The sequence below is a fragment of the Argopecten irradians genome, chromosome 12 (genome assembly GCF_041381155.1).
Source record: "Argopecten irradians isolate NY chromosome 12, Ai_NY, whole genome shotgun sequence".
In the NCBI taxonomy this organism is placed as follows: domain Eukaryota; kingdom Metazoa; phylum Mollusca; class Bivalvia; order Pectinida; family Pectinidae; genus Argopecten; species Argopecten irradians.
The window spans coordinates 30,614,414-30,637,749 of record NC_091145.1 but is presented as its reverse complement, the minus strand read 5'-3'; the positions used below and the strand labels follow the sequence as shown (position 1 = coordinate 30,637,749).

At 34.7% G+C, this 23,336-nt stretch overlaps 1 protein-coding gene and 1 non-coding gene across 2 annotated transcripts; both read left to right on the top strand.

Annotated features, from left to right (window-relative positions):
• The first annotated feature begins 48 nt into the window (after nt 1–48).
• On the top strand, nt 49–165 carry Trnal-caa (transfer RNA leucine (anticodon CAA)). Its single transcript has 2 exons — nt 49–86; nt 120–165. It is a non-coding gene; the product is annotated as a tRNA-Leu (tRNA).
• Nucleotides 166–2,371: 2,206 nt separating this feature from the next.
• LOC138336939 (F-box/LRR-repeat protein 14-like) lies at nt 2,372–5,988 on the top strand. Its single transcript, XM_069286572.1, has one exon. It carries the CDS (start codon nt 2,391–2,393, stop codon nt 3,603–3,605), a length of 1,215 nt encoding a protein of 404 aa, XP_069142673.1. The 5' UTR covers nt 2,372–2,390; the 3' UTR covers nt 3,606–5,988.
• The last annotated feature ends 17,348 nt before the right edge of the window (nt 5,989–23,336 follow it).

Sequence of the window (23,336 nt, the reverse complement as noted above, 5' to 3'; positions counted from 1 at the left end):
ATTGTGACAAAGTTATATATAAATTATAAAACAAGTCGGAAGTATGTAGTCAGGATGGCCGAGCGGTCTAAGGCGCCAGACTCAAGTGCTAGCACTTCTCTCTGAAAGAGAGTTGAGTGTTCTGGTCCACGTATGTGGGCGTGGGTTCGAATCCCACTTCTGACACTATACTTTTTATTTTTTAAATTAAAATTAGGTATGATATTATCGACTTTAAAAAGAAAACATTTCCATGGCCAAATGGATATCATGTATTACAATGCAGAAAAACCTACACGTATAAGTGTTTTGCAGCACTATTATAAATACTCTACGCTCTGTCATGGATATTATTACCAGAGATCTAGGTCTCTGTTAAATACCAAACGCAGCCGACTAAAATTATCTTTATAGTACTGCCAACTCCCGTACTTTGTGCATGTTATTCAAAATCCCAGAGATCACGCTTAGATACATCTTCATTATGGGTACTGAAGTATTATTATTAGTCACAGGGACCTGGCACATGAATTTTTTAACCAACAGTATATATCTATATATTATAGTATAAATACATATATGTATACTGTTAGTTTAAAAAAAATCGTGCCAGGTCCCTGTGTTATTAGTTGTACATTAACATAAGTACATGAAATTAAGAAATGATGATATGAAAATATAGTTTTGCTTATCAATAACTTTGTCATCTTTGCTAGCCAAGGCTTCTGATTACGTTACACTCCACGAGTGTAACGTAATCAGAAGCCTTGGCTAGCGAAGATGTAACTTTGTTGACGTTGTGACAACTTGACAATAGTTTAAATTATTAAGCTGTTATGCTTTTAAAATATTTATAGAATTTGTTTTATTTATAGTACTACTAATAATAGTTTATCTAAATCTCTCTTTAAATACATCTTTAGAAATGAAATAGTGTTCAAGTTTGCACTAGAAAAGCATCAAACAAAGTTTGAAGTGTATATCAAATATTATAAACACTAAATTTAAATGAATGATATTGTATCAAACATTTGCTACATAGATATATTAATTAAAGCTAAATTAATGAAATCTGACTTTAATAAGACTTAATGAACAAAAAGAAAAGTTTGAAAATATGACTTATCTATTTATTTAAAGGCCCATTACCTTTCCGGAGCAAAAATATAAAGGTTTGTTAAAAAACATTTATAACATCAGAAAATGCGTACCGATGACCTAAAATAAGGTTACGACACCAAACATATGCAAGATTTCCTGCGTAATATATGAAAACAGTGGAGAGTCAATTCGCTGTATTGCCGTCTGGCGCAGTGATAGTCAACTACCGCCCGGTATTTAGGACGACGGCGGGAAACATAATACGACCCGCGTTATGAAAATAAACATGTTATTTATTTTAATCAAATCGTTCAGAAGGTGATAATAAATGTAGTATTAGCGGAAAGTTAATAATTTTTGCGACTCTACAAAATTATCGATCTTGTTTTACATTCCCATTAAAAAAATTAAAGCCGTTTCGGAAAGGTAGTTAGTTAACTTTCTCTAGATAACTGTATATCTCATAGATTTTAGAGTCTGTATTATAAGAACAGTGGTAGCTTCTTAGATTTAATTATCAACACCCTTGTGCTGGTTTTGTCCTGGGCAATTATAATAGATCTTTTTTACAGAGCCAAATATAATCTAGATTCTGGATTACGTAGCAATCTGAATCTGAACCAGGTGAAAATCACAGGTAGCCTTGGGTACTGCCCATTACCTATACGGGGTTTTGGTGTAAATCACCTATCTGGTGTAGTGCACTACTAGTTTACCTGTAGTTTAAATGTATAGATAGTATATATTATCCAAAACTCTGATAGCTGAAAACTTTTAGGCATAATTAACTTGAAATTAAAAAATGCTGATATGAAAATACAGCTTTGTTTATCAATAACCTTTGACTATTAAAACAGAATTTATACATATGTACACAGATATTTGATATAAGAGATTTAGATAGTTAAATTAAATATGTCTCTGATTATATGTATACACGTGTACATGAAAGATTTTGAACTTATATATAATAAGCTGTTCACATAGTGAGATAATCAATTTCATTATATAAAAAATACGTTGCATACAGAGACATCTGTTTCGATTAAAACAAATTCAATAGTTTCTTGATCTTCATTTCAATATTCAATCTACGGTTTAGAAAATGTTTTTAAAGAATTTTTTTATGGAAATTATCACACTGATTCAAGCCAACTTCGATAGGGTCAAGCGTGCCTGCAGCAAAATATTTTGCCAATGAATCATATCATATCTCCCGGGCTTTGACCAATTTAGACCAATCAATGAAGAGAATTTCCATTAGCCCTGCACTCTATTTCATATCACGTGACACACAGCAACCATGCAAAATGGAGGCTAGGGGCTGGGGCATAGTGCCCACTGCTCACATCTCCTGTCTGTTTCCAGAGGTATTAACGATTATTTTCAGTTATCTTGATGTGAAAGACAAGGGACGAGTAGCACAGGTTTGCACCGCATGGCGAGATGCAGCTTACAGTCGGAGGGTGTGGCGTGGAATTGACGCAAAACTCCATCTTCGGCGAGCAAATCCCTCTTTGTTTCCAAGTCTAGTGAAACGTGGTATAAAACGAGTGCAGATTTTAAGTTTGCGACGTAGCTTACTACGCGATGTGATTTGTGGGATTCCAAATATTGAAACTTTAAATTTAAGCGGATGCTTTACTCTAACGGACATTGGTCTCGGCCATGCATTTTCACAAGATTTGCCCAGCATTACAGAGTTGAATCTAAGTCTATGTAAACAACTAACTGACAGTAGCCTCGGGCGAATCGCCCAAAGTTTGAAAAACTTAGAACTGTTAGAACTAGGCGGCTGTTGTAACATAACAAATACAGGCCTCCTACTCATAGCATGGGGCTTAAGGAAGTTAAAGTCATTAAATCTAAGAAGCTGTCGACATATTTCTGACGTTGGAATAGGACATCTTGCTGGATTGAGTCCGCATGCAGCGTCTGGGACCCTAGAGCTGGAGCATCTGGGGCTGCAAGATTGTCAAAAACTTACTGATCAAGCATTGAGACATGTCAGTTCGGGTTTGTTGAATCTCAAGACTATTAATCTCAGTTTCTGTGCAAGTGTTACAGACTCTGGGTTGAAATTTCTTGCCAAAATGCCTAGTTTGAAGGAACTCAACCTGCGTAGCTGTGATAATGTGAGTGACGCTGGTCTCGGATATCTGTCGGAAGGTGCAGCCAGGATTGTAGCGTTGGACGTCAGTTTTTGTGATAAGATTGGCGATCAAGGATTGGTGTTTCTTGCTCAAGGATTTTATACCTTACGGAGACTTTGTCTTAGTGCCTGTAATATAAGTGATGATGGCGTGGACCGTCTGGTGAATTCTCTTCATGACTTAACAACTTTGAATATTGGCCAGTGTGTTAGAATCACAGACAGAAGTTTAGGATTGGTGGCTGATCACCTTAAAAATCTTGAGTCTATAGACCTTTATGGCTGTACAAAAATCACAACAGTAGGCCTTGAACGAATCATGCAGCTGCGAACACTCTCAACGCTGAATTTAGGCCTGTGGCATAAAAAATAAATAGTCACTTGTTAAAGGCAACAACTACTCCATTGGTGCATTATAAAGAGCTAATTTGTGAATATATAAATAAATAAATATATATTTTTATTTCTGTCCTTTACAATTTATAGCCATAGGTCATGACAAATTGGTCATTGCATGGTTGTAATTAAGTGATGCGATATATTTAATTAATAGATATCATACATAAACTTTGTTACAATGATCAACTGCCTGTTTAATGTGTTTAGCCTACAGACCCATTTCATATCGTGTTTAAACAATTGATTTTGTATCTTTCTTTTACATATATGCTATAACAATACATGAAGTTTGGTGTAGTTTGATTGGTTTAATATCCATTTACCAGCCAAGGTCATTTTAGGATGTGTCAGGTTTAATTTATTGGTGGATGCTAGAAAAGACAGAATACCTACCGAACAACCACTGACCAGCGGACAGAACCAGCATCAGATTTGTACTAGAGATCGCCATCCTATTGGAGCCAATATAATATACTAAAGTAATTATATAATATGTCGGGACAAATTTGACACATACTCTACCATAGGGCCTCTAAGCATGGGGGTATGTATGTACTTAATATATGCATGTACATCTATAAAATTATGCTGTAACTAAGACCAAAGGCCAACTGACAATTTTTTTTGTTTCCTAACAGATCCAGACCTAACCTAATACTTTGGCTCATACATACCCCTGCCCGGGCCCGACCCTAAAGGTCTTCTGCAGATTCATTCAAAATGACAGTTTACTTCAATTTTTAATGAAAAATCCTGCTTGCATCAAATTCATATATAGGAGATAACTTGATGCTATTCCAATCGAATAAAAACCCAACAGACTATCTAATATAAATAGTTCTAAATTTGCAATTGGCATTCATATTTAGCTATTTTTAGTTATATAAAAATTCATCGCTCCTTACCTTTAAATTTGGATTTAATATCTGTCAGTTGGCCAACACATGATATATCATATATCAGACCTTCGCCTGAACCCCAGGCCATATATCGGTAATTATTGACTGCATTGCAGCTCAATGTTTTTCTCCAGATCTCTTACACTTGGCACATCCTGAAAGGCCCGCAACCATTATTTAAGCAGTTTCGTAAAGGTAGTGGGCCTTTAAATGCTATAAGGACAATAAACAAAAAAACTTAACAAGTAACTTTAAATGTATTGTACATGTATTCCTATATATTGTCTGTGAAGAAAATTAATCTGAAATCGTTTAGTGAAATGGGCCTGCTGGTGAATTTCTGAAAAGGATATTTAATACATGTAGCATTCAATATAAATCATTAATGATCAATGAAATAATTTCTGTATTACTTATGTTCCTGATGAATATGTTCCGACTTCAAATAATACATAAGCTTTGATAATTCATATAATTATGACCAGCTAAGTCTGCTCAGAATAGGTGCATCCATTTATTCATTATCACTTCAATTTCATAAACTTAAGTAGATGATAATGATTGATTGATATCTATCGAGTTATAAATTAATTATTCCTATAATTTATGTGCAACCGGTAATATGTCCTAGGGTATAAATTTACCAAGATCATGATTATAATCATTGCTGCAATTTGCAGGATAAAGTATATTTTTGTCATCATTGAAAACAGTTGTAAACAGTTAAGTTTATGATATTCAGATTTTAAAATAAGTTAAATATCAAAACTCTCAAGAACAGTGACATGATTATATGTGTAATAAAACCTGCATTATGTTTATTCCATCTTTACTTATTTCATAGTTATCTCCCTTTAGCTTGCAAGGATGTGTCAGTTATGTTGCCGTAGATAACTCTAGATCTTTTATGTGCAAAGACAGACAATGGATCATCATGCATTCAATAGAAGATACTTATGATTATATTTATTATACATTTGTCTATTTCACATTAATATAAAAAAAATTGTTACATTTGTACCATGCATATAGATTATAAATAGAAAGAAACAAGCAAATTATTTGTGATCTTGCAACCACAAAAAAAGATTCAAGTTTTAAAATGTCCTACATTTGATTGATGTTGGGAATAAGAGGACCAGCAGCTGTAGGTTATATAATTATCGGCTATACAAATTATAATACATGAACATACATTTGGCCTATCAATTCTGAATTCATTAATAAAGTTCACTTATATATATTATAAATGTTCAAATGTAAAAAAAATATTTTGTGGTTACAATTTTATCAGTATTGCCAACATTATCAACACTCCGTTGACACAACTATATATATGTTTATGACATTCTTGTTTTGAAAAAAATTATTGCTTTATTATATTGATCATATTGCAGAATTATTATAATGCAGAAAATTGATTATTTTTATTATAAACCAAGGTATCAATCTTCTAAATGGAATTTTTCTTATTTTTATTTTTTGCATGGCTAACAGTCATATTTTATAGCCTATACTGGTATTTGCATTTCCGCACATCTTCACCTATAATGGTCAGATGATGTAATGGATATTGGTTATTTGGCATTTTCACTTTGCTAGCTAGTTATATAATTAGCTGGTGTTTGATTTCTGGCAAGGACATGAAAGGTCTAACAGCTGGTGTACTTGTCTCCTGCACATTAATTGTTTGGGTCTCCTGAACTCTCCGGAGGTTTGCTGATTACTTTAAATTCCCATTCTAAAATAAACCAGGTTATCAAATGTGATTTATAGAAGTGGTATATGTAAGATAATAAAAGTTAACCATATTTTCCGGAGTAAAAGTCACGACTTCCCTGAAAATTGGGAGTGTAACTTATACGTGGAAAAAAACCAAAATCAGAGAATGTTTTTGCATTATTACGTCGTGATTCACATGTGAAAATTGTAAGATTTACTTGCCAGTTCAATAATTAAATATACATAGAAAAAATCTCAAAGTGTTTAAAAGATATAATATGTATTGAAAATATAATACAGATGAAAATAATTACGTACCAGATGCATGTTGGTATATATTATTTTTCAGTAACAACTTATAGGCTGTTGCTTTTGTAAGATATCAGTTTTCATAATATTTATTCTGTGATATTTCAGAATTTTACTACCAGGTACTTTTGTTGTGTTCTGACTTCATGCACAGGAATAATTGAACATTATATTAAGTTTTCTGACAGTTAAATTATGCAGTTCTACATATATCATATATTGTATACCCAAAAACAAATTCAAAACATGTAATGTAAAAAAAAAAAACCCATTGTACATGAACAGTAGTCTGGTGTTGGGTGATGATAATGTTGGCTTTAATTTGGTAAGCAATTAATTATATATATACATATTGCAGAATTATTTTGATACATTTCTCCACATTCTACATGTACTGTATTTTGTAAAAAATATTGTACAACCGGTAACAGAGATTGAAATCAGATTTATGACAAGGCGATATAAAACTGCCAAAACGATAAACAGGGTTGTATTTGTTCTTTTCATGTGTCTTCCACTCAAAAATTGTACTGTATTACCGGTATAAAAAAAGACATTGAAATCTTTTAGTGAAACTGATCATGATAAGCACTAGTACTGTATTCTATCATTAACATATTACAGACTTATCTGCCCTTGTGGGTACGTAGGTACTGATTGCATTAATATTGTGACGTCATGTGTTTGCGAGCGTACCGTCATACTTTTTGAAGAAAATGACATGAATTGCGCTCACAAAATAATGGCGTAACAAACGATACTTGCCTGTCAAGGGAGCTAACTCAGAAATGTGCAAAGCACGGAATAAGCTAGTCCGCTAAACCTGCCTATATTATTAGGTTATTAGGCTTTTTAATCTTTTTTTTTTATATATATATTAGTCAAAAAAAAAAAAAAAATTAATTAAAAAGCATAATGATATAGGAAGGAGTTATAGGTTAATTAAGTGGACTAGGAATAAGTGTTCATAGTTACTCATTCTGATGAGTTACTTCCCCTGCATTTGACAATACAAATGAGCATGTATACTACATTCAAATTCTTTTCCCCCTTTTAACTTGTAATGAAATTGCAAATGATACTAGTAACCAATAAGGCAAGTATCAAGAAACCCTGAAATCTCTATTGAACATGTTTGTTTTGGGATATATAGATATACGTTACCTTATTAGTCTGTCTTAATAACTGTTTAGATAAACTCGTAGTTCTGTTAAAGCTTTTCAATCAGTGTTAAAGTGAAAGTGTTCTTATGGATGAACCTGACCTTCTTTCAAGGTAAAAATTGGGTCTTTAACATGTTGGGATGAAGGGCTACAAAGTTTATTCAAATGAATGCCATCAACCGGCATTTACAACCTTTAAGATTACAAATAGGCTAAAGTGTTTATAAACAAAGTAAACCTATTCTTCATTATTAAGAAACCCATGCACCTGATGTTGGGGCCTGTACCATGCTCAAATAAAGCATTACCAATTTGTTCATATGAATGACCTTGACCTTCATTAAAGAATCGTAAATATCTTATATTTGGCCTGTAGCATTTTTGGGTGAAGAGTTACTTAGTTTGTTCAAATGAATGCCATTGATCTTCTTTTAAGGACACATGGTCAAATAGGCTGAAATATTTAAAACAATATCTCCTCAATAACCATTGAACAAGACCACAGTTATCAAACACACTAAAACGTTTGATCTTCACACCTGATATTTCAGCAGTATACAGTGTACTGACTTCTTGCTAGAAACAACAGCCCCATAGATTTTACAATACATGCTGCCTGCAACAAACACAAGCAGTCTGTTTTTGTAAGAGTTATTTCCCCTCCACTGCTATCATGGTACACTGTATGAACGATATATTGTTACATCCATGCCAACGAAATTTGGGACTAGCAGTTATATCTACTATTTGGAATTTTTTTCTAATTATTGCTTAATGTTTTCTAAGTATTGCTGGAAAAACAACAAACAAGGCGCCATAATGCTAGAAAATAAAGACACTTTGAAGGAAATATTCCCGTGTTTAGCGATTGCTATATTATAAACTTGGGACAAGGAAGTAATTCCAACCGTGTGGACAAAACAAAATTGTCAAATTTTCGAGGCGATCTGCCCCTTTATCAAGACATACAAAACGAACAAGATTACATTATAGGATATGAACAGTAGGACCTAATGTAGGACAAAGTAGACAAATATAAAACTATACAGCACAATGGAGCGCAATTTACACTTCGGCAAGTGGCAACCGAAGGCCGGATCTACAAACATGTATCCACACTGTTCGGCAGAACGCTAAAGTATGAGCGATGACTGGCGATAATTTAGTCGTCTTTTGCTGGGAAGCATATGTAAAGGATCAAAAACGCGTAGAACAGAACGGGAAAATGCTGGAAGTAGGGATAATTAATTGAAAAGCTAGTGATCAATTGTCAATCAGTATATTTAACGTTCGTTAATGCCTTAGGGATAGCGAGTCTGTAGATAGGTAATCCAAAATCCTTCGATCGATCGACGCTTGGATTATGTCCAGTAGGAACTGTGCTCAATTGCAATCACCTGCATGGTCTTTCAAACTATGGCTGGGTAAGTTGAAATGTCTGGCAACCGGATAGTCAGGTTTGTTCTGTTTGATAAACCAGCGATGAATGTTGATTCTGACGTTGAGTGGACCACCGGTTTCCCCAACGTTTTGTGCATTTCCTACACATTTGCACGTCAGGTTCTGTCGGATGTTGTATGCTCTGTTGTTGACAGCACATTCAAATGTGTCTGTGGATGCCGTGTATGGACACATTATGCACAATGCTGTTGATATTACTTCTTTGACCTATATTATAAACTCGTATTTAAAGTTTGGTTTAAACATATTTTATTGCCAACACAAAAGACAAAAGTTATTTCAACTTAAAAAAGCCTTCTAATATATAATGACGAGAAAAGAGACAAGAAACCTAGACATTAATATCATTATTTTACAAAATCAAAATCTTTTGCTGGACTTTATAAATTGATGCACATGTCTGAAAATACTTTGATTTATATGATCAGTATATATATATAGCTCGCTGCCACATAATAAAACTTTCAAATTTACATCAAAATTTAAGTTTCTTTAAGTTATCTAGTAAACTATTTCTGCCATTCACATACTTATTACATTGGAAAAAATAATGATAATACTCTCACACTTATGACCACAGATTCAATTTGGACTATTGATTAGGTTTACACGAAATAAATCGAAATTTAACTGGCTACATCGATGTATTAACTTTGTACAATATGTACAATATCTGTATTTCTGTCACCAAAATTGTAATAGGCTGGATATTTTTCATTAGAATTCTGTGATATATATTTTGATGCTGTGAAACAGCAATCAAAGGTACGCTAAGCAAGCCTGAGCACATCAAAACAATAATAAGAATCCGCGATGAAAATAAATGCTGTATTGTTTCTTTCACACCCTAATTGAAAGTATAAAATAATATAATACACATGTATAATAATTTTCACAATGATAATCGATGTGTACAATTACGCAATCAGTGGTGTTTTCCTATTTTCAATTAGAACTATTTTGTTTTGATCTTGTTTCAGATCTTGTGTATTCCCGAAAACCACATACAACGCCTTCTTAATTTATGCCTCCGCAGTAGATTTTCTTAGTTTATTTATCTAGCTGAATGGTACAAAATTGATGCTTTAAATGATGATTAATTATATTTGTTTTAATGATTTAATCGAAAAGTCTTTTATTTGGTTGACGTTGCGAACTATATATATGTTAAAATTACTACGCTCTCTTCCATCTAGAGATGTGTAATCTCGAGTTGCCTCCCTTTAAACGTCATTGCTATCATTAGGCCTTTCATTGCAGGAATTTATTATTTATAGCTACCTTTTAATTATTTAACTAAGATCAAATCAAATAAATACGTATATAGAAATTATACATGGTCAATCTCTAGTCAACATTAATTCCATCTTTCTTATTTTCCTGAAAACATGTACGGCCGTAACACTGCTATATTACCGTAGTAAACCGAACTATATCTGATGAAAGATGTAAAAGCTCGAGTTGTCACCCTTTAAACGTCATTATTATATTACCGTAGTAAAAGCGCACTGCATAACCCTTGCTGTTCGACTTGTTCAAGACGTGTTTAAACAAACGTACACAACATATTTGCAATAATGTTTCATAACCTCAAAGGATTGTTGTAATAGGTAACTAAATTATGACTTTTTATTTGACAAAAGTATCTGGCCATGATTTATAAGTCAAAAGTAAGCACCCATGTTAGTCTTTCGAACAAGGACTAACAAGGACATCACTACATAATCCGGAAATCGCAATATTTTTGTTATTATTAAATGTATATTAATTAACTTATTTTCTTTTCTTTTCAAGAGACATTGATGAAATTGATAATTTCAGTAATTAATATGTGTATATAGACTACTTAATGTTTTAAACCAAAATGGCACTCTTATATATTAATCACATCAGGTTATTCCTCAGGAAAGCTCATTTTTATAATATGATGGTTTTAAAAGACTCCCAGATTTCAAACAAGATGAAATATTATGTATGTATTGTAAATTGGCACAGTTGGCAAAACTAAAAACACTTAATTGAGTTTCTGCCTTTTTTTGGTTCAATAGCTTTCATTTTTAGTCCACCATCATCTGATGGTAGGCTATTCAAATAGCCTTTTGTCCATGGTCCGTCGTCCGTCCGTCCGTTAACATTTTTTTGTTATCGCTATTTCTCAACAAGTGCTGAAGGGATCTTTCTCAAATTTAGTATGTAGGTTCCCCTAGGGCCATAGTTGTGCACAACTAAATTTAGTCGCCTTTTACGATCATGCAATAGGGGCAGCAGGTACAATTCTAACGCCCTACGTAACCTGCAGAAGTACTGAAGGGATCTTTCTCAAATTTCATATGGACGTTACCTTAAGGCCCTAGTTGTGCATATTGCATTTTTGGCCCGATCGGTGAACAAGATGGCCGCCAGTCAGCCGTCTTGGATTTTGATAGTTAAAGTTTGTTATCGCTATTTCTCAGAAAGTACTGAACGGATCATTCTCAAATTTCATTTGAAGGGTCCCTTAGTACCCTAGTTGTGCATATTACATTCCCCTAGGGCCCTAGTTGTGCATATTGCATTTTGGGACTGATCGGTCGATAAGATGGCGACCAGGCAGCCATCTTCGATTTTGGTAGTTGAAGTTAGTTATCGCTATTTCTCAGAAAGTACTGAATGGACCGTTCTCAAATTTCATTTGTAGGGTTCCTTAGGGCCCTAGCTGTGCATATTGCATTTTTGGACTGATTGGCCAACAAAACGGCCGACAGGCCGCCATCTTGGATTTTTACAACTGAACTTAGTTACTACCATTTCTCAGAAAGCAATGAAGTGATCAGTCTTAAATTTCATGTGCTTGTTCCTCTAGGGGTTTAGTTGTGCATATTGCATTTTGGGACCGATCGGTCAACGTGATGGCCGACAGGTAGCCATCTTTGTTAATGTTAGATATCTCAGAAAGTACTGAAAGGATCTTTCTCGAATTTCAATGTAGTAATATGTAAAGTAAGTAACTTTTGTAACTTAGGAAAAATACTTAATCGTCTGCTCCTGTTTTTGAAAGTGAAAAAATACCATTTGTCAGCGGTGGAGCAACTTTAAGTTTTTACCACACATTTTCAATAATATTTAAATCACGACTTTGTGGGGCCATTCTAAAACGGGAATACCATGGTTTGTAAAATATTCAGACACAACACGTGCCTTGTGAACTGGAGCATTGTCTTGTTGAAAAATGAAGTTTTGTTTTGCAAAGTGTCTCGCTAAAACTGGCCACATATTCTCTTCCAAAATTTCAAAATATTTTAGTGAATTGATTCCATTTACACTGCAAACAGTACCAACTCCTTGATGGGTTATCCGGTGTGACCGCTGACAGATGCAGGCTGGCCAGTATGCCTCGTCTTTCCGCCTCCATATAAAAATTCTGTTGTCATTACCGATCACAATTTGACTTTCATAAAAAAATAATATCTTTCCAAAAGTTTTCTACAGTCAGATTTCTTTTATCAAAGCAAAATGTCACACGTTTCCTCAAATTGACTTCACGCACAAGTTCTATGGTTTTCTTCACTACCTTCTACGGTATCCCTGATTTGATAAATTCCGGTGATTGTTTTACTACTAACCTGTACATCATTTACAGTGTTCCTGTAGTCATCTAATTCGGCTGTTACTTCATCCAACGTTTTACTCCTATTTATGCGCACAACTTTTAAGAGCTTTCTCTGGTCGCGATCTGTCAAACATGGCGTCCTTCCACATCGATGTGTATTTTCAATGTTTCCTCATCTCACATATCACTTCCAAATATCAGAAATTGTAGATTTTGGTATGCCTACCCTAACTGCAACAATTGTTTGTTTTATTCCACCTTTTATCATCGCTACGACCGCTTTTCTTAACCCTGATGTCACTTCTTTACCACGACGTCCAATGTTATTTCCGTGAATTCCTGCGAACCAAGTAGATATCATGAAGCGTTTGTCTGAATACTTCTGTTCGGTCTCTATAGATTATATACTAGTCTAACAAGACACTATCCCAATTGGAACGCTACCCAAAATGGAATATTTTTAAAATATGCGATACAGTATTTTCAGTTTACAACCTAAACCAATAATAACTGTCATGAACAAACATTAAGGTGCTGAATAGAAACTGATAATTTTAGATAACATTTTCTTTCATATTGCTTAATATCTCTATTTAAACATGAAAATAATGAAATTCTGAAAACAGGTAAGGACAGAGTGCACAAGGTTAAGACTACAGGTAGACACGGAGTGCACTACGTGTGAACACTACAGATGGACACGGGTCAGGTAATATATGTCCACTACATTCAGACCACAGACACACTTGATGATGTGTTACAGGGGGATAGGGGAAAAGATTTATTTATTCTGTTGTCTGGTATATGGACTTTGACAGACAGAGATATTTTTTTTGTGATCAGAAACATAAATATTTTATTGCAAAATAGTGGAAAGATCTAACAGGTTGATGTGGATTTAATTCTGCATCGTCTTACACATTTAGTTTAGAATTAAGAAATTGAACATAATTAAGCTATTTATAAAAATGTTGCAGCTAACCTTGTGATTTCCCAATTGATAAAGAAAAGTGTCTATTAGGGCTTAATTAATATTCATAATGTAGCAGAGTAAATTCTGTTAGCAAGGCATATTATGTAAGTGCTTGTGATTTGGGTTGTGTAGGGAAGTGTCTTACTGTGCCAGCATCATGATGGTCAGCTAGGTCAGACATCCCACTGGGTCAAGATAAGGCTTGACACTCTACCTCAATGAATAGTTGTTTTTATTTAGTAGATTGAATGTACTATTTCTTATTACTAATAACTATTTAGAGAACAAGATTTTGTCAGGAATTAGGTTTAAAGTTTAATAAGAAACACAGTGTAGTGGATTCTGAGGTCAGCCTGGGGTTTAGTAGGTGGCCTTAGGGGGTGACTTCTCTGAGGGTCACCAGGAGCTTATATATATATTAAATTTAGGTGTGGTGAGTGAGTAGAAGAGTAAGAGCAGGAAGAGCAGTAAAAGCGGAGAGTAAGAACAGAGAATTGGAGCTAAGAGATACAAAACAGAAGAGAGAGAAACCTTGGAGTACAAGACATATTTAGAGATTGTGAACTTATTGTGAACTGGATTTATAGATGTTGAATGGAAAATAAAACAAAACTGGAAAAAAACAAAAGTTTCCAGTGATCAGTTACAACAATAATAATGGATTATTTACATACAATTACATTTATTTTTATGACGGTTTTTTCTCTTTAATTTTTACACTTATCTAAAGTATTAGTCATCATTGCTGAAATGATATTGTGATGAAATTTTAACACCCACATATTTACAAATTCCCAATGATGAATGGATGATTGATAAATCTGTGGAGAGATATGGTCATGTTGTTAGAAATAAGGGCGGCGTGATGTCTGGGATCTAATCCCTCTCCTATGGGAGAGACACTTATATCTCACATTTAAATGCAGATTATCGAATTCATGAGGGAAATTGTTAAATTTAAACTTTGCATTGATTTTGACCAAACACCAATTTGAGTCTCTCTATATATAGCAACTGTATACAGTTCTAAGATCTGTCACTTTTAGGCCAAAAATAAAACACGATTTGTTTGATGTAAGCCAACTGACCCATGAATATGACCCTACCATATACTTTATATTGACACTGTATATGGTTATGTAACTGCTGGTAAGGTCCCAGATGAAGGACTGGGAGTGTGATAATGTATAATATAGGACACAATCCATTATGTAGATCAATATACTAGTTTATTATCACATATTGGTACATGTACGCATATAGTCTGTAACAAAAAAAGAGATCCCAGAGGGATATTGGCAAATAAATACATGTTCACATTGCAATAATACATAATAATTCAATTTTGCTTGTAACAAGCATTTTCATTGGCTTAATTTTTTTTTCAGCCCATAAAGGAAAAAAATGGCGTCGCCGTTTGTGACATTGCTTCTGATTGGCTGAGGTGACGGCGTAATGATTTTGTAGACAAAAGAGTTCCAAAATGAATTTTGAGTATTTAAGAGATTATCTTTAGTAAATTGAATTATAAGGATTAAAAAGTCAAAATTTTCTTGTATTAAACTTTTTTTCTCAAATAGATTTTTGGAAAAAGGAGTTCATTCCATAAAAGAAAATAGAAGAAAAAAACATGTGTCCGTGTGCTCGTTTTTGAGCTATTGTCACTCAAAGATACCTTGTTGACAAAATACTTGATTTTATGGGAATTTTGCCGTTTTGGCCATATAAGATAGAGATTAAAGCCATAGATGAGGTGTTTGATATGTATGAATGTTTGTAGAATTCATTTTCCAGTAGTCTTTCCAGTTTTGATCAATTAGACTAATATTTTTTCTCAGAATAACGGACATATGACTACCCCCTTACTCTTAAATTTTGTGCTACAAAATGCACCATTTTCAGCTTTTTGCTCAATTTTAACCCTTTATAGAGTTCTGGTATTAAACTTTTGTTTGCATATCAATAGGGAGATGAGGTTGTTCTTCTAAGTATCAGGAAGAAAATTTCTTGTCCTTTTTTAAACTGCCCACCATTTGAAATTTTGGCTAGTATTTTTTGAGTAAAAAATAAAAGTGCCCCCTGGCCCTGGGGGAAATTACCATTCAGTGTATCGTTGCGCACACATCCAATACTGGTACTACAAATTAGAGTCAAAGTGAACCTACGTACCGCACGACGACGGACGAATTGCAGCAAAAATTAGCTAAAATACAGCTATAAATGCTTGCGCAGTGATGATTTAAGTAAAAACAATTTCAGTAAAAAAATGGTAAAAACTGTGTGACTCTACTTGAAGCGAAAAAAGACACAATTTCAAAATGGCCGCCAAAATGGGCCATTTTTTGAAATCCCCGTATGAAAAAATCTACTAAAACTAGAAATGTAATTTTTTGACAAAATTTGCATATGGCAACTTGCTACAGATACTGATAAATTATATTTGAAAATCTCATAACTTCTTTGATCTATGTCGAAACGAGTCTTAAACGGGACTGAAACCTCAGAAGAATACATCCTTAAGCCTTAATCTCAATATCTTTCGGAGTTATGAAGTCGTAGACAAAAACGGACGGACATTCTTCATAGATGCTTATACTTTAATTCAGATAACTCAATCAGGTACCAACAAGGCATAAATATCCTTGATTTTACTTACTTTTACAATAAAATAAAATGAGTTGAAGCGCAGTAATATCATATCCAATAATTCAGTTTGGTCAATGACTGTGCCGCTTTTAAAATTCTCCACAAAAACATTCTGTATGTATGACGTCATAACACTTGACGTACAATTCTCTCAGTCTATGGAAAAATAACCACAAAAATCTAATCTTATGCATAGTTCAAAACTGAGGCTTTCCACTTAATAAAAATACGCCCATAGCCAGGCTGTTCTACTGTGGTCTGCTACCTTTACTGTACTATATCAGGGGCGGGGGACTATTCACCCCAATACAGCTATAACATGTAATACATTAGTCTAAGGGGAGATTATCTACCCACTTAGACACTATGCAGTACATGTATATAACACTATAATACATATACTAAGATTATATCCTAATACAAGTACAAAGACATACTCGGTACACATTATATATAAATATTTCCATTTGCTCGTGACTGACACTATATAACATTACCTAACAAATTTATGAGATCATAATTCTTCAATTAAAGCATGACAGTATATATTAGCATAATTCATGCAATTTTGAGAGAGCATGAAGATTACTGATTTAATAGTCATTTTTGCTTTCCTCTGTTGTTAATTGATTATAGAATTTATTAAATATTTGTAACTTTTTACATGTCTGGAGCCGGTTTTTCAAAAGATGATTAGCTTATTCACAATTTAGTGAAATTTACTGCAAAATTTGTGTTTATATCTGCACTAAAATCAGCAGTAAGTTAAAAAGGAATTCTTCAGAATCTTATAAAATTTGAAAAATTTGTAATACCAGAAATTATTTCATCTTGATTTGAAAATTGTCATTAAACTGTGATAGTCTTAATCCCCTTTTGAACAATTGGGCCCAGTTCTTTTAATTTAAAGGAATGAATACCGGTATGTCATAATGTGTGGTGTCTTAAAAATATTTCACAATTTGAGATAAATGTATTACCGGTATACTGTTTGTTTGTTTGATTTATTAACGTCCTGTTAACAGCTATGGTCATGTAAGGACGGCCTCCCATGTATGCGGTGTGTTGCGTGTATGTTGTGCGAGGTGCGTGTTTTAGGAGACTGCGGTATATTCATGTTGTGTCTTCTTGTATAGTGGAACTGTTGCCCTTTTTATAGTGCTATATCACTGAAGCATGCCGCCGAAGACACCAAGCAACACACCCCACCCGGTCACATTATACTGACAACGGGCGAACCAGTCGTCCCACTCCCTGTATGCTGAGCGCTAAGCAGGAGCAGAAACTACCACTTTTATAGACTTTGGTGTGTCTCGGCCAGGGGACAGAACCCAGAGCCTTCCTCACAGGGGCGAACGCTCAACTCAAGGCCAAAAGTGAGGCGTTGCCAAGGGAGGCATTAGGAAAGATAAAGTCAGTTAGGAAGAAGAGAAAAGATAAGATCCTAAATTTAGTCGCCTTTTACGATCATGCAATAGGGGCAGCAGGTACAATTCTAACGCCCTACACACAATTCTTGAAAACTATATTTTTGTTTTCTTTTTAAGGTGTTGGGACCAATGTGTATAGACATGGAATGTTTAAGTCAAGACGGAATAAGTGAGTCCGTGGACGACATAAGAGATGAAGATGCTGAGGACGAATATACCTTTATTGAAACAGCTGATACTCCAGCTCCAGCAATACCCTCTAAAGATGACTTGTTATCAATAGCTACATGTTCAACTAAGGCGGCACATAAAGATTCACACGGGAGAAGAAATGTTTCAGTGCAACATATGCAACTGTGAGTTTAGAGAAAAAGGTACTTTAAAAGTGCACGAGGCAGAAATTCACAAAGGAATCAATTATACATGCTATGATTGTAACAAAGTTTGTTTGTTTGTTTGTTTGGATTAATTAACGTCCTAGTAACAAAGTATTTTCAAAGAAAAATAGCTTCCTGTGCCACCAGAAAACCCAGTGATTCTCTAAGGTTCATATGTGACAGTTGTGGGAAAGGATTCTACAACAGAAGAGCTTTTGACGCACATATGAACAATCATGCTGGACTTAAGCCATATCAGTGTTCAAAGTGTGCAAAGAAATTTGCTAGTGAGAACAATACAAGGCGTCATGAAAAGTCATGTGGGGTCAATGACGGAAAGTTTGTTTGTGAACTTTGTAGGAAACATTTTAAAGCTAAGATACCTTAAAGAGCATGAGAATGTACGCACCGAGAAACATCCTTTCAAATGTGGTCTTTGTGGCCAGATTTTTTTCCGTCAGTCCCTTAGGAAGCACGAAATGACAAAGCATTAAGATCTCATCTCCAGACTCAGTACATGTATGTGAAAGGACTATATATGGTTTGGGCCCTTTTTGGCCCCCAAATTCGTTAAATTTTCCAAACTGTTATTCGCTACTTAAATTGTTGGATTTGACCTATTGAGTACATCCCTAATTTATATTAATTGTGATAAAAGTTTTCTAATTTTGCAGTTGTAGTTGCCACGGTTACCATCTCAAATACAAATGTATGCATAAATTATGAAAATGTGGAAAATATGACAATTTTTGGCATTTTTTACTGCGGATCCTTGAACAAACTTTATCTTTATGCTAAAGATGTAGCATACCGGGTATGTGGAAGAAAAAAAATCGGTAAATAATATTTCTAACAGATCATTCGCGTAGCGGATTCTCACAAAAGTTTGCAAACAAAATTTATTTCATACCCCGATGAAATTAAAAAAATGTGACTTTAATGCTTATATTCATTTTCCAGGCTACTTTATTAAATGAAATATGTTTACACGTACGATTCCATTGATTTTTCCAAGGGATTATTTTTGCCACATCAATACGCAACGTAAATGTTTCTATTGTGACGTCACGTTAACGTTGGATTTCTGCGCAATTCCCGGATTTTTTTTCATCGTGGAATGCAAAAAATTAAAAGGCCAATCAGAAAGCCAGAAAAAAAAGGAAAAAAAAATAATTATTTAAAGATGCTCTACCGCTGACATATAGTTTTTTTTCCACTATCACAAACAGGAGCAGACGATTTAATATTTTTCTTCAGTTACAAAAGTTACTTACTTTACATCATTACCACCATTGAAAAGTTTGAGCTTCTAATTTTACTTCGAGTTAAAAATATGAAAAATAATTAATTGCATCCCGAAAAAATTCCGTGGCACTATATCCTATATGGAATGAATTACTGATTGCGCATGCACCAAAGGCGAATTTCATTATTTTATATTATTTTTGTGTTAATTAGGCATATATATATATATACACGATTAAACACCAATTATTGTTCAAATGATGAAAATTATTTATGCTCTGTCAACGGTGGAGCATCTTTAAGCATTGATGTCACTATTTTTTAACTTCATCGGGTTATGAAAGAAATTTTGTTTGCAAACTGTGTGAAGTGCATTGAATGAACCCGCATATTTGTAATTGATACTGGGAAGAATATCCTGTTTTTTTTTTAATTTAAAAGCTTTGTTTGTTTGTTTGTTTGTTTGATTTATCAACGTCCTATTAACAGCTATGGTCATGTAAGGACGGCCTCCCATGTATGCGGTGTGTTGCGTGTATGTTGTGCGAGGTGAGTGTACTGGGAGACTGCGGTATGTTCGTGTTGTGTCTTCTTGTATAGTGGAACTGTTGCCCTTTTTATAGTGCTATATCACTGAAGCATGCCGCCGAAGACACCAAGCACCACACCCCACCCGGTCACATTATACTGACAACGGGCGAACCAGTCGTCCCACTCCCTGTATGCTGAACGCTAAGCAGGAGCAGAAACTACCACTTTTATAGACTTTGGTGTGTCTCGGCCAGGGGACAGAACCCAGAGCCTTCCTCACAGGGGCGAACGCTCAACTCAAGGCCAAAAGTGAGGCGTTGCCAAGGGAGGCATTAGGAAAGATAAAGTCAGTTAGGAAGAAGAGAAAAGATAAGATCCTAAATTTAGTCGCCTTTTACGATCATGCAATAGGGGCAGCAGGTACAATTCTAACGCCCTACCTGCAGGGCCAAATTTAAAATTTAAAAGCGCCTCTTAACCACATATTAGAATAAAATGATACACAAGATATTGCTTTTTGACTTTCCTTTTACTTGAAATGGTCAGTATTTGTTGATTGGTACACCCTGAAAAGTTAAGATAGAAGAAGTAAGCTATTTCTAACGACGCTAAATCACGTGGTCTGTAGTTAGTAAGTAACGTGAATTTAAAATGGCGGCTGTCAGGTACACTGGTTCCTTTGTTTTTATAGAAGAATGGTCCAGAAGTGTGGGTATTGTAGCATACAGAGCCTTTCTCTTCGTCGATGTACGGGCTGTCTGAAGGTTTCGTACAGCTCTAAGGACTGCCAAAAGACCGACTGGAAAAAAGAACAAAAAGGCTATACTGTAAAGTAAATCAAAACCATGAATATAACCAACTTACAGTTTTGGATGATTTTGCTACAATTGCCAGTAGATTATTTCGGACAACGATTTGGAGGACTGGAACCGTTCTTGTGGCATTCATATCCAGATATTATCCGTACCGAATGCGGCACTGTGTTTACATTGAGGTAGGTAATGGTACTTATGGACCCAATCGGAAGTAATCTTAGTATTATATCTTCGTCCTACTAATAGCAAGTCATGTAAGTTTTGGGAGACTACGGTATATGTGTCTTCTTGTACAGTGGAACTGTTGCCCTTTTTATAGTTGCTATCGATGCTATTTTTATAGTTGCTATCGATGCTATATCACTGAGGCATGCTGCCGAAGACACCAATCAACACACTTCACCCAGTCACATAACACTAACAACGGGCTAACCAGTCATTCCACTCCCTTTACTACCACTTTTATAGACTTTAGTGTGTCTCGATCAGGGGATAGAACCCAGAACCTTCCTCACCGGGGCGAGCTCTCCACCGAAGGCCAAAATTGAGACGGTGTCAAGGGAGACGTTAGGAAGAAGAGAAAAGATAACAATATCCTAAATTCAGTCGCCATTTACGATCATGCAATAGGGACAGTAGGTACAATTCTAACGCCCTACCTACAAGGGTGGCTGAAGTAATCTACATATATATCTAGTAAAATGTAATAAACTTTTTTCACGCGACACTGTTCCAGTAAGGGGATTGTTGCTGTATGTTGTTTCAGTTTGTTGGTTTGTTTAATTAATTAACTCCCTATTAACAGCTATGGTCATGTAAAGACCGTCTCCCATGTTGTTTCAGTTCGAACCCAAAGTTCCGTCATATAGATATAAATCACATCGTTTTGCTGCAACGAACCAGTTCAATTGACACGTCTCGTTTGAGTGTTCCATGTTAGTAACTTGATAAAGATGTTTTAGTACAATTTTCCAAAATTGGGGAAAATAGGATAAATAATGACAATACAATTACATTGTATTTCGTCCGTATATCGATCGATTTCATTCGTCGCATGACAGAAAGTGTGAGTTATTGAATTGTCACATTAATATTATCTCTGTCTTCACACAGGACAAGAACATGGACGAGTTGTACGTTGCATTCTATTTGGATTACGATATCCTTCCATTTCTCCTGGTGGAGTGTGGCGCCTGGAAAGTTCATCTGTATCGCGGATCCCTATATCCATCACTTTATGGAAGGTTCTGTTGGAATACGGATGGACGAACCGGAAGATGTCCAGATTCTGTTAGTGTGAACTAAAACGTCGGTATTTTTTCAGCTCGTCTTTTTGTACATCTGTACAATCTTCGTTTCATAACATCCCAATAGGGGACACGTTCTGATGGTCGAGGACCTTAGTCGTTTATTGCGTTTAAAATTAGTATAGAATACTTTTATCCCTTTGTCTTCTTGTACTTTTATTGTTAATTCTATAGCACTGACAGTGCTTGTTTTTAACCGCATCGTGGTGAAGGGACAGACTGCATTGGCTATTCGACACAAATATTCTGACAGCCTTGCAAACTATTTCGTCCTCTAAATTTATGGCCAAGAAAATTTGGAGGTACATTCGTAGTAAGTTGATTGCCTAATCTAAGTTTACTCCAATGGGATGCTGTCAGATCTAGATCTGTTGTCGATTGTGTGGGGAGGGAAACAACTCTTTTAAGCTTCGTTTGTTACATCTGTCTGCTGGCATAAGTCATTATAAATAAAAATCAACCAACTCTTAAGATTTTTATGTTAAGCATATTTCATTAAAAAGTAATCACCCATCAACGCTTCTTAACTTTCAACATGGATCTTGAATTTGATAAGGGAGATAATTCTGACAAACTTACACATTTATGGTTACTCCCTCTAGTTATTAATTGGTTTGATATTAGAAGCATTCTAATTTAGTTATAGATGAGACGGCAGTTATGAACTGAAGCTTTAGATTTTATATATTACAACATAGCTCATGTAATTGTACATTTACTAAAGAGACATGCTTCCTTGTAAAACTTGATGTATGATCACCTCTTCTAGTCTGTTACTATCAATATTAAAAGTTATTATATACAGACACCAGTCTATTTTCTATTTATTACCAAGTTAACACCAATGGCAGAATTGTAAATTCGCCGAAATGTGCTTACACGTTATTAAAAATGCGAAAAATCTGTTTCAGTCTTAAAATTGATTAAAAGAATACGATCGAAATGCTGAAGCTCTAGCTCTTAAAATTTAGATATAAAAAACTGTTTTTTCCCCTTTTTCTTATGAGAAATCTTAACAAACTTTAGGTATTTTGAAGGGAGGTAACTCTATCAAGCTTACTCAGAGGTTTACAGGAATTTTCTAAATACATTCTATCTTGCTAACCAGATGAATCATTGGACGCCAAAACTACATTAAATGAGAGGAAACCGTCAGTGTTAACCTTGCAGTGGAAAAAACACCAATTACATATGATGTATCTCAGAGGTAAATATCGATATTAGGTGTGTACCTCGAG

Coding starts and splice junctions, on each gene's coding strand:
- LOC138336939 (XM_069286572.1), top strand. CDS start 2,391: ATGGAGGCTAGGGGCTGGGGCATAGTGCCCACTGCTCACATCTCCTGT.